The sequence below is a fragment of the Barbatula barbatula genome, assembly GCF_947034865.1.
Source record: "Barbatula barbatula genome assembly, chromosome: 22".
NCBI classification, from domain to species: Eukaryota; Metazoa; Chordata; class Actinopteri; order Cypriniformes; family Nemacheilidae; genus Barbatula; species Barbatula barbatula.
In genome coordinates this window covers 8,477,606-8,490,701 of record NC_136785.1, presented here as the reverse complement: position 1 = coordinate 8,490,701, position 13,096 = coordinate 8,477,606, and the positions used below count along the sequence as shown (strand labels likewise).

Here is a 13,096-nt window from a genome sequence, read left to right as displayed (position 1 = left end):
AAAAATATGAATTCGTTTTGACGGACTACTTTTTTTCTGTGTTGTGTGTGCAAATGACATATTACAAAATTGGTTTCATTACTGTCAGTCAAACAGTCGCATATATATATATTACACAGTGCTTAGTACTGTGCTTAAATTTATTAGAGAACCTTTTAAAAGAGAAATTGCAAATATTTGAGCAATCTTGTCAAATACTTATATTTAACACTTAATGACATTTATTTGTCAAGTATAAATCAAGTCTCGTTCACATTCTTATAGCCAAATTTGAGCTGGCACATTCAACTTCTCGCAAAGTCAGAAATAAATCACATAACATTGAACCTTTAAAAATTAATTCACCCCAAAAAAATAAATTGAACAATGTTGGTAACCGAATACGGTGTTACCTATTAACTAATTGGTTTTATGTCCATACCATAGAAGAAAATTGGTAGCACTGTTGTTCATTTACCAACATTCTTCAAAATATCTATTCTTTTGTGTTCTGCAGAAGAAAAAACTGTTCACATTTGACCTCTTTTTTGAATGTGCTAGTGTCTGTTTTATACTATGATCCAATGGAGTAAACCGTGCTTTAAAAAAAGTCCTGAGCGCTATTTTAAACACCTGCGCCTTTTTTGAAGCTCAGAGCATCTTTTGAAGTTGAAAAAAGTTCAACTTTTCTGCAAAAAAACTTTCACAGCTAACCAATGAAAAGCAAGTAGCGAGACCTGACGTTTCCATAATAACATGCAAGGAAGGTGATTGGTCGAGCAGGATCAAGCTCGAACAAATAACCGAAACGCCAGTTGGAGCATAGTTTTGTATAAATTCAACTTTAATTTTCACTTTGCACGATGTGATTGGTTGCTGCAAAGACACTCTCTGTTTATAATTCAAATAGAATTCCAGTACGCTGTCTATGAAGCCGGTTTCTCTGCGCTGCCTTTGTGCACAAATGCTGCCTCTGAGGTCATTGCCGGCTGCTATTTGTAACCACAATGCTGAAAGTTTTTTTTAACTAAAAAAGCGCAATTTGCCAACTTTTTCTTGTCAAACAAGAAGTCAAATGTGAACATAGCCTAAGTGATGACAAGTTTTTTTTTGTTAACAAATAACTGTTATTTGGCATCTGAATATAAAATAATAAAGTACTTCACTATTAGCCTTTGTTATAAAACAGTACATTTTGAAAATGTTCCAGAATGTTTTAGATGTCTCTAAATGTAAACAACTTATTATCTTGTTAATGTATTTAATAGAGAAACATCTCAAATATTCTCAGGGGTGGGGTCTTGAGGACTGCAGTTGAAAAACTGCTTTGGTGGCTCAGACCAACAAAACATCTACTTTTTATTCCCATCAAGCAAATAGCTTACAATATTCAGTTGAAAAGCCGCTCTTTCTGTAATGACGTGTCTTTATTCTGCTTGATCACTGTCAGATTTCATAAAGCATTTTGAAATCTGACTTTCCAGTCAGCCCCACATCTCCTTTTAAGCAAACTTTTTGATTAACAGTCAAAATAATAGCTCTCTGCTTCACGAAGACCAAGCCTTTATTCACTCAGCGGCACTCTGTCATAAGTCAAATAAGTAGATCGTCTCCTATTCACATCTGTTTGATTTATCATTCGTGCTAGTCACGTTGTCAACAGGCCCTATTGTGAGCCGTGAGAATTCTCAGCTATGCAATTCCAGATGGCGACGTCACTGATTGATTTTAGCTTAACAAATGAGTGCAAGATTGAAAAAGCTACGCTGAAACATACTCGTCATTGTTCCATTTAAATACGGGATTTGTGTGTTGTCAAATAAAAGAATGCATCTCTTTCAAGCTGAAAGACAGCATCTGTTAAATATGGGACATTGATTAAATTTATGTGGCAAGTGGTACAGGTACTGGATCTTTACAGAGCTGTTGGTGGTGTCCTCGGTTGATCAGTATGTCTGAATGAGCATCATATTGCTATCAAGTATTGCCTAAGCATTTGGCAGAAACTTTTATCCAAATTATAGTGCTTTCTTGTACAGGACATTTTTATTTATTTTGGCGAAATCTTTATTTATGTATTCACTCCAAACCCCCTTTTGGTCAAAATATCACAATATTTTGTTATTTACACTAAACCTTAGGAGCAGGCTTCTCTGAAAAACATCTGCATTTGATGTTTGTCTGCAACTGAGCAGTTTGATATTTCCTAAGGGCTTTTGCCCTTCCAGACTGTAATTTGATATATGGAAATGTATGTAAAATCCATACATATGTTTATGTATGACTTTTATAAATATAGAAACATGTCACATACATGTATGGAAAGCATATTTCAATTCTGGATTTATGAGTGGGCTTCTTGTAGTGTTTTGCTTTATATGTATTTGTGTTTACAGGCTTCATGGACTCGACCTGAGAAACACAAGGTAGGGACACTAAACATGTAGCCAAGATGTTGACTAATCTTAGAGAGGTACCTTATCACTGCAGAACATCAAGTGTTGGCTCTCTTCTACCCTCAAAACCCTGTAGACACATAAAAACCTAATAAAATGTAGTTTAAATGACTCATTCATTTTCTTTACTTGTAGCATATCATCTCTTATTTTGTCTGTGAGCTTCCGTAAATAGAAATGAATATGAATATGTCTAAGCTGTTTTAGAAACAACTTCACCTTTCTTAGTAGAAACTTTTTCCCCTTAGACAAACTTTCTCAAAGGACTGAAGAAATGAGGGGCTGTTAGGGCAGATGTCTGAATGGTTGGAACATGCCAGTTATTTTAAATTGTTTTGGAAAGAGAGCTAACACTTTGTGTTCTCCTATGGACTAAGAAAGAGGAATGTAGCAGCACTGAAGGAAACACACATAACCAACTATAGATTTATAAATAGACTAACATAAATATACTAAACCCTCACTGGATAAATTGTGCCAGATGTCACAGATTGTTACAGAAACGTTAAAGTCGACGGACAGTAGAAACCTGTTTGCCCTCCATTTGACTTCTGTAACTGAATATATTTGTTGAGAAACAGAATATTATATGTGAACAAATATATGACAGAACTTGATTTTATCCATTGTCCAATAGTCTGTGCTGATTAAGTGACATCAGCGAAACCATATTAAAAACCATATTATCATTTAAATAAAGATGTTAACATTTTCATTTGATCAAAAGGAACATGTGCAGTAAGAACATAAATAGGGTCCATGAGCATATCAGTAGATGTCTGAGCAGCTGTTTGGTTAGAGCTGAGACGTAGATGCTTTTCTGATTTGTCGGAGAGAAATTCGTCCGCGTCTTCACAGTTGATTAAGAATGATTCAGATGCATATGGGTTGTGTGGGATGGTCTCTTTATCTGATCTGCTGAGATGAAAGGCCACAGTTATGGTTGCCCACGCACAACTTCATGTTTTGAATCCTCAAGAGTTTCGATTAAAAACACCACGGTTCATTAATCGAGCACTTTACTGCCAAAGCAAAGACACTGCATCACGTTTTGGAATAAGTCAGTTCACAAACGTACAAGTGCTTTGTTGAGAAATATGGATAGGATAGGAACACATGGTCAAATGCGATTTTTGCTTGAAATGATGTTTTTGCAATTGTTTTAATTTTTTAATGTACTGTATATTAAATTTTAGAAGCACATTCGTTTTTACTGTTTTTATCAAGAAATAGCTATCATGAATGGAGAAAACGTATTGCCCTCAGTATCGACATTTTTGGTATCGCGACAATCCCTCTCACAGTTAGAAAAATATCTTCTGTCTGATTGTAAAGATGTCAGGAACCTGTACTGTGTGACCTTGACTAAATTCAATTAGCATTCAATCTTGCAAAGTCTGACATGCCAACTGTCTAGAGTTTCCCTGTTTTAAACCACCTCAGGGTAACAATTCTTCAGCATGTGCTCTGTCAATCCAAGCTAGGCCATTTTTGTCAAAAGTTCACATTTATACTGTTCCACATTTGGACACATTGTCATCAATCTTGTTTGTGCTCCAATGCTCTTCCAGTTTCTCGTTAGCGTGAAATGTGTGACTCAGATGAAGTAAAAGACCCTGTTAGGCTCCCCTTTCTCCACAGACAGTCAGCAGTCAACTTTTTCTGAAGTTTTCTCTTTGTCAGTGTAGTCACACAATCTGATAGCTGTCACCTATTTTTCCTCGAAAACCCTTGAGACTGCGCTCTGAATTTATTTTGCCTTTCGTTGCTTTCGGGGGGTCTTTTTGGAGGATTGTATGGGCAGAATTGAGCTTTATTGGGGAGATCAGGTGCGCCCATGTGCGCGATTGCATTTCGGGACGTATATAAGACTCCCGTATAAGATAGGTTTACATTTGTGCAGTAAGCTGGGGAGTTTTGTCTCATGAGAGACAGATCCCAGTAATATAAACATTTTCCTCCCAATCACCAATGTTTTTTTGAGCTCTGACATCCACATTGATTTGTATTTCTCGATACAGTTAATTCAGCACACATACAGTATGTATACATTTATAGGAACACTTTAGTGATTTCAAAGACACACATTTTACAACAAATTTGATATTTTAAAGAAATGTAACTGGAAAATTGCCTTATGCTATCAACAAACAACCTGTTAACAGTCAAATGTTCCTCTGATATCTCTCACAGAAATGGTATCTGTGTTCTTTTTATCACATCTGTTTTCTGCTAAATTTAACACCAGACAAGAAACTAAAGACACAAATCGATTCGGCGGAAAGATTCCAGGTTAACGCTTGAGGAAGTCGTTGTACGTTTATGACTGACCCACCATACAACACAGATAAAACAGAACAGACAAGCGTGTATGCGGCCTACTGTCAATTACTATGCAGCGGATGGGGACACGGTCGACAGCGCTGAATACTAACATCTGTCTGAACGTGAGGCACAAGCAGGATGGAATTTATGGTCGAGGCCCTGTCTGTTACTTAAAGCACTCAATCCCTCAGATCGTGACTAAGCCAGAGCACCTTAAATCAAGTTTGTGAATTGATTGAATTTCTGAGCTGCATACACTCCATTCCGCTCCGTAGTCAAATTTCTCACTGACCATTGAACAGGCGCTTTATAAATGAAGTGCCACTGCAGATTTCCCAAACATCTTATTTCCCGGCTGTCTTCTCCGGGCCTCTGATGAAAGCTGCGGGCTAATGCTCACGTTTTCCAGGAGCTTCCCCATAACTCCTGCAAAACAATATTTCACCCCGAAATTAATGTAACCCTCATGTCAGTCACAATCTATATGACTTTCTTTTATCTGTGAAATGCAAAAGGAGTTATTTGTAGAAGCATGGCCGAGCTCCATTATTCAAATCAGTGGGAGTGAATGGTGACTTCACACGTATGTTTAAATGACTTTGATAAAATTACGCTTTTTTGGACAGCTTGGTCCTTGTTCAGTCTTATTTTCTACTCTATGAAAGTAACAGGTTTGAAATACAGGATTTTTATTTCGAGGTGAACTGTTCCTTTAAGACAATGTGAACAATAATCAGACAACCCTGTTTTGTGGTCTCTGTGCCTTCAGTACGGTACATACACACAATAACAATATCGTCGTCTTGCATGTAATACAAGGTTATGTAGGCTACTAAGCACGAATCAACAATCCCCAATATCGAATCAGAAAAATCTGAGCACATCCACCTCTGCAAGTCTTATTTTATTCATTCTGCTGCACTGAATACAGCACGTGAATTTTGATGTAGGTGGTTTAAAGAGCTCCACATTTCACCATCAATGTATGAAAGTGATAGGGTATCTGTGTGATGATCATGGCCGATAGTTTCTGCACAGCCGAGTATTTGTTCATTGAGTAATACGGTGTCAGCTGGCATGACTAATAAATCTATTTAAATGTGTCATAGAAGAGGCTGCGCTCTTTGATTAACATGGGTCGTATTATGCAAGTCAGATGCGCTCAGTCAATTAATTTTCTTCTAAATTGTATGAGAGTGCCATTAATCTGTGAAGTTCTGCTTTTCTTTGCTAAGTCAAACTTGCGCGTGTGAGTGTGTAACATATGGTACAAATGTACACATGGTTTGCTGATGTATGATGTGTCTGTGGGCTCCGCATTTAACATTTATTTAACTGTATAATAGAAATGACAGTATATATCTTCATTTTTGTGACTGGCGGCCATTTCTTTAATTAATTAATTTATTTGATAATGTTATGTATATAATAGTAAATAATCCTTGTATTAGTGTAGTATTAGTTCTAAACATCATTTTCTGTGATGATTTTTAATCATCAATGTATGACTACAATTCATCTAAGTGCATAAGAAATTACAAAATTCAGTTTAAAAATGTTTTTTTTTAAACTAGGTGTGGCATGTCTACAATGTAATGTATCATCACGTGAATCATGTAAATGAGCTTCTTTTGAAAACTGATCTTAAAGGCTGTGAAGTCTCTTCTGACCTTAAAACTACCAAAGAAAAGACAGAGCCGCAATGAAACTCATGTCTGTTTTTTATCGTAACACAGCCAGCTCTAACATTGAAGCCCCTCCAGTCATAGGATCTCCCATCGCCATGGTAACCAAAGATGGGCAGCAGAGTAAATGCGGTATGAGTTAAAGAACGCATGCATGTGCGCTGGATGGAGCCGGAGAGTAAAACTGTTAGCAAATTGTCCCAGCTGTGCTGTTCGAACACGCTTTGTGGAGAAAAGGCTTTAAAGTGGCCCCTGCTGTGTGGTCCACTTTATTATTGATTCCTGCCTCACTGTCTCCCCCCCCCCCCCCCCGAGTCCCAGACGGAGACTGAAACACAGACATAACATCTTACTGCCCCTCTGCTGGTCTGTGTTGTAGTGTTCTAGAATAATATACACACTTAAATTATGTTTCACTTTCTGATGTTTTCTTTTAAAGGAATAATGCATTCAAAAAAGAAAGTTCTGTCATTATTTAATAACTTTCATGTTTTTAATGGGAATTGCATAAACTTGAAAATACTCACATAGCTTTTGGAAGGTCACTGAAAATTGTATTCTTCTTCTTTCAAAATCATCAAAACAAATCTTTCACCAATTCATGCACTTTTAGTGAATGAAGACTTTCACAATGTTAATTTAGATATCATTCGTTTTATTTAATATCTATTTTCAAACTAGTCATAGTGTATTGTAGACATGAACGAATTGTCATAAATTACTCTCTATAGACGGTTTCACCAGACACACGTCCCTGGCCTGCGGTTAACATCCGGTCTGTGTTTGGTTACAATTTAAGAAATTATTTGATATTTAATTCATATTTAGATTAATATTTTATTGTATATTAATTATATAAAATTTAATTAAAACTAATTAAATGTTCTTTATTCTGTGCGTAGGTCTACCAGAAGTTAACTTTGGGCCACATTCAGTAACATTCGTTTATGTTGTTGCTGCTGAAACCTTCTATTCCTTGTAGAATAGGACCCTGTAGTTCTTCTAGCACTGGGATTCAGGAATAATTTAGAATTATTCATTTTTATTTTGTCATTCTCTGTCTCTCTTTGTCTTTTTCTCTAGAGCCTGGGTGGTCACGTGATTGTACGCAGCGATGCCCGCGTATCCTCTCTCACTCTGAAATACGTGCAGTTCACGGATGCTGGCCAGTACCTCTGCACCGCTCGCAACTCCATTGGTCAGGACATCCAGAGCATGTACCTGGAAGTGCGATGTAAGCCAAACATCTCTCTTTTACCCTTTGGGTTTTTGAGTAAATGCGTCAGCTCAATGAAGTGGACAACTTGAGATGTCTCAATGTTCCCTTTGTCTCTGTGTTTGTTAGTCTGCTTATACAAAAAGCGGCACAACTGGTGGCCAGTATAGCTTGTGTTTTGGATTGTTGTGTCCTCACCTGACTTCTCAGCTCCCTTACCCATAATGACTTTCTCGGTCAAGCAGCTTAACAGGAGATCCACCAATTAAACCATCACATTTGCATATAATTAAATGGATAGTGACATTCTGTCATCATTTACTCACCCTCTTGTATTTCCGTCTTCTGCAGAACACAGAAGAAGATATTTTGAAGAATGTTGTCAACTGGCACCCATTCACTTGCATTGGTTTTGTGTCCAATAGAATTGAATGGGTTTAAATGCTGTTCGTTTGCTAACTTTCTTTAAAACATCTTCTTTTGGGTGAACTACCACTTTAAAGGGACACTTCACCCAAAAATCTTAATTCTGTCATTTACTCAAGTTGTTCCGTTTTGTTCTGTTGAACACAACCAAAGATATTTTGAAGTCGGTTTTGGGGCACCATTGACTACCATATTAGTGGTTATTTCTGCTATAGGAGTCCATAGTGCCCCAAAACTGAACAACCTGAGGAGAGTTAATAATGACAGAATGTTCTTTTTAGGATGAACTATCCCTTTAAGTAACCATCTGTCTTCTTATTTGAAATTATTTTGAGTACATAGCAGTAGTACTGTATTTAGGGAATTGGTGGTCTCTGTTCAAATCACAATGTCATAAACGCAGCTGTATTTCATAGATTATAGGATTTCTTGAAGTCAGAGCAAAACAGACTTCTATATGAAATGAAATACTCCTGTCTTCACATACAAACTCAATTTTTAGCGCGAACCCTGTTACTTTATTAGATTATGTTTACTCCAGTAGTCTGAGTGCACGTTGTTGCACTATGCCAGATCGAAAATTACAGTAAAGCAGGTTGTAAAGTTATTTTCATATGCCTTCACACTTTAAAACGTTCTCAGAATCTAATCTGAAAAGTGTGGAGGAAACGCTTGAAGTGCAATGAAATCTAATTGGATTAATTATTCTTGCCCCAAAATCTTCTCAAGTCCTGAGATAGCATCGTAATGTGCAATTGATAGAAATTGTGTGGAAATGTAGTTTGGCACAGTCTGGCTAGTGAGTAATCGACTTTTCGGTTGAGTATACGGAGTGTTTTGCAGTAATTAACGATAAGAAAGGGTGCTTTGTCTGTCTCATGATCCTAGATCAGATTGTTCACTCCTATAGCTGCCAAATACTTAAGGTCCAGACCAGAGTCTCTGCCTGTGTCCAAAATAGCCCCTTATATAGTGCACGGTTTAGGGGGATAACCATTTCTAGTGATGTTCCAAACTAAGTGGACATTGTTGGGTGCACTCATATAATCCCATGATGCATGGACACTCACAAACTAACCTGAGTGACTGTATTTCTTTTTCGTTCTCAAGCTTACAGTTTACTGTCTTCTGTAGGTTATTTATTTGTTGTTTTTTTCCAAATAGAGCTCAGCCTCGCAGTAAAATAGAAGTTTTGGGCAGGCAGCCAGTTGGAAAGCCTATTTATTCGAGGCATTCTATTTTAAAATCAATGAGCGTTTTTATGCAAAGTTTAGTTGTTTACTTCACAGTATCAACACAGGAAGAACGTTTTCCCCCAAAGTTACACATGAAATGATCAGGCGGTAAAAAGACCTGCCTCGTAAATCATTTCCAGCCTTAATTTCCCAATATTTATTTCAGGCACTGTTGCGATAAAATTTCATTGCCTGTTTCATCCAAAGAGAGACATTAGGCTTTGGAGGTGCCTGCATTATCTGAGGAGCAGCGTTGCAGGCTGCGCTCCAGAGATAGCGATAAGATTTCACAGGATATGTGTCTTATCAGCACGGCTTTATAGGAAATGTGATGAGTCAACTATGTCTATCAATCCTGCTGTTGAAAGTTTAGCTAGCTGAGGTGTGCTGATACCCTACAGCTACGGGATCACAAAAGACAATAGACATCACATTACAGCTTCTGGCTGCTCTGTAATAGCAGATAGCGGAAATTTCAATTCTGAAAGGTTGTTGGAAATGCATGGCTGGCCAGAGGGGATTATGGGTAATATATGCCAGAAGGCAGCCTTTCTATTCTTTGCCCCTAGGTCTTACTCTAAAACCATTCTTGTGTAGCCTGCACTATGCTGACGCAGTGTTTTATTGCAGATGGGCCGAAGATCCAGGGCCTTGCGGCAGTGTTCACCTGGGAGGGGAATCCGGCTAACATCACCTGTGAAGCTCTGGCGCACCCGAGCGCTTCGGTTTCGTGGTTCCGCGACGGCCAGCTACTGCCCAGCGCTAATACCACAAACGTCAAGATCTACAACACTCCAGCAAGCAGCTTTCTAGAGGTACGGTTTGCAACATAAACCCATCAGTCTTTAGGATCCTCTTTGCATCTGGTATTAGTAGCCATCTACCTTATATTAAGTAATATTAGGAGTAATAACAAGGCTTTCCTATTACATTTGATGGGACAGTTTTAGATTTTCAATACAATTACGTTGGAAAAAGTAAAACTATCAACACACTGTTACGTGAACTTGTGACATTGTTATGAACTGTAATCTATGAATTTGTGTTTACTTACATGAATTTCCCCCTTTTTTCGTGTCACCCAGCACGACTTGCAATCGATTGTATTTTAATACGCATTATCTTTCATATGTATAAATATTAGGGCTGGGTTTTGATTCCGATTCACATGCTCTCGATTCGGTTCACGATTCGAGTCAATGATTGTAGATTTAATACAAATCCTATGGATTTTGGTGAATTAAAAAATGAAATGAAGAGCAACACATTTGTATATTAAACTTCACTCACTTAATTATAGTGAAACAGAAAAGTTGCATGCCTTGATCTAACAGGATACGGTTGTTTAACATTTAAGACACGGTATCACAAAAAAATCTCAAAATTAGCTGTAAAGAGAGGCTGAAATCATATACGAATAGTAGTAGCAATAACATTCACGATAATGGATGTTCAGTCAGTGCTTGCGGAAACATGAAAGAAAAAAAATCTATTCGCAGCTTTTGAGAAAAGATATTGAATCGACCGGATTAAAAAAAAACTATAAATTGATTTTGCAAAAATTTTTGACGCAGCCCTAATACATATATATTGACGCAAACTGATGGGAATTCATACCTGTTTACATGGAGGCTCATTCGTGTGAATTCTTATTTCCTACGATCTCATTCATATTACTTCTTAGGATTTTACTTTTCCCTTGTGATGCTAGGTTTAGGGTCGGGGTTAGAGTAGCCATTTATGATGTTTTGCAAACTCGTGAAACTAGCGTTTTTAGCTAAATTAGCCTTTGGGGCTGTGATTTGAGGGATTGGGGTGAAGTAAGGTTAGCCAAATCCAAAAATATTTACTTCTTTTAATATCAGGTTATAAATATATAAATGTGAATAAACACGCAGTCTGTGTATTGAAAGTCAAGCTTAGTGACACGAAAAGAAAGACGTACTGAGTGACATTAATAAAAGGTAGTGCTCAGTGACAGGAAAAAATGGTGATGTTCCTGTTCATGAACAGAAATGAATAGATTCCAAATTTTGTGTCTATGACACAAACTACCCTGAGTCTGGGTTGACACTATCAAAGTTTTAGAACACTTGAGTGAAGGGGGTTGATATCTGAAGGTATTTGCTTAAATGTCAATATAACATTTGTAGACAAAACTTCTGCATAATTGTGCAGATATGACTTTTACAAACTAAAAATGTATTTAAAATTGGCGACTTTGACTGAATAATGAAAAAAGAGCAACCAAAAAAGAGCACTGATATTTTTTTTAAAGGATCTTAGGGTGAAACCACTGTTTCATAAAATTCCAAGAAAACATTTCTGTAAATTCTAGGCAAAATGTGACCACTGAAGAGCTTTATTTATTTTAAAACTTTTAGTCATAACTCATTGTGTAATTCCACAGTTTAGATTAGCTTACTTTTTTTGTTAATGTATAAAAAATATGAATAAGTCACTGAGGAAGCTTAGTTTAGATAATCACTGGTCATTTTGGACCCTGATTTGATCTGTTTAATGTGCATTGATACCGTAATTGGATTACCTGAAACAGGTCTTCATACCAGGTGTAAACAGGTTTCTGAATATCCCTTCATTAAAGTATCAAAATAGACAACAGGTCGGACACTAATAATTGCTTTTAGAGGTTATTTTTTATATGCCGCAGCACAAATTGAATCACAGGAAAAGGCTTCAATGAGGGATAAGTAGTAACTGTGAGGAAACAGTAATTACAGGTTGTTTCCTATAACTTTACAGTAATCTGCAGTCTATATTTCTGTAAATAGAGCCGGTACACACATCATTCAAAACCTCATCAGCCCACAGGGCTCAAGCACTAGAAACATAATGACTTGTTTTTATTGTATTACAGTCTTTCAGCATAATGATATTATATAAAAAAAACTCATTTTGTTTACACAGTCGCATGACTTTTTGATTGTTTTGATTGCCAGATTCTGACCCATTATATTAATCACACTCATTAAGCTGCGTTCTGTAATAGCATTCATTGTGAACGGCCAGCGTGACGTGTTGTTTTTAGATTTCAACTAAGCACAGATTGCAATGTTATTCTGTGCCTCAGTGGTACCTGAACTTTAGTTTTTTTTATTCAATAAAATATCTGCATCATAATGGGTCTGTCAAAAAATGACCGGTTCCTTGCTCTTTTTCCTATGACAGGTCACTCCCGAGTCCCAGAACGACTTTGGCAGTTACAACTGTACGGCCACCAATGTCATCGGCACAGAATCAAAGGAATTTGTTCTGGTTCAAGCAGGTTCGTGAATGTCAAGAGTGCAGTTCAGATGAATGGCGAAAGGAAAAGGAAAATAAGTTACGATTTCCCCTATTAGCATATTAACAGCACAATGTTGAGGTGTTAATAAAGTATTCACACAGCATTTTTCACAAAGGCACAGGGAAGCACTTCACACAGAATGTCTTTATACAGTAAAACCACTTCGAAATTCCCTCTTAGTACTAATATATTATCCACAAGGTATGCAAAAGGTAAATCACCCCCGGACAGCGTTTCCTTACTTTCAGATCAAAGCCCGCTCTCTTGTTTTTTAGGCTGAGACTCCTGGGTAATAAAAGCAGCAGGGATATAGGTTTCAGGGTACAGTGTAGACGGTTAGATGCAATGCTGCGACTGATATTTTTGGTGCTCTGTAAACTGGGGCAGATGTGAAATGGTGTGGAAGGCAGGGAGGTGATTATTTAGTCTCAAAGCGATAGGGCAGCGTACGAGTGACGCCTTTCCTC

General features: G+C 37.3%; 1 protein-coding gene across 4 annotated transcripts in view; it reads left to right on the top strand.

Moving 5' to 3' along the window:
- ncam1a (neural cell adhesion molecule 1a) overlaps nt 1–13,096 on the top strand; it is a 189,534-nt gene that overhangs the window by 142,181 nt on the left and 34,257 nt on the right. For 2 of the 4 annotated variants that reach the window (XM_079487164.1, XM_079487163.1), the window contains exons 9-12: nt 2,376–2,405; nt 7,529–7,679; nt 9,953–10,137; nt 12,512–12,608. In XM_079487164.1, the coding sequence (XP_079343290.1) occupies nt 2,376–2,405; nt 7,529–7,679; nt 9,953–10,137; nt 12,512–12,608 (463 nt within the window). The remainder of the gene's footprint in view (nt 1–2,375; nt 2,406–7,528; nt 7,680–9,952; nt 10,138–12,511; nt 12,609–13,096) is intronic. The other 2 variants (XM_079487165.1, XM_079487166.1) reach the window with 1 other exon arrangement.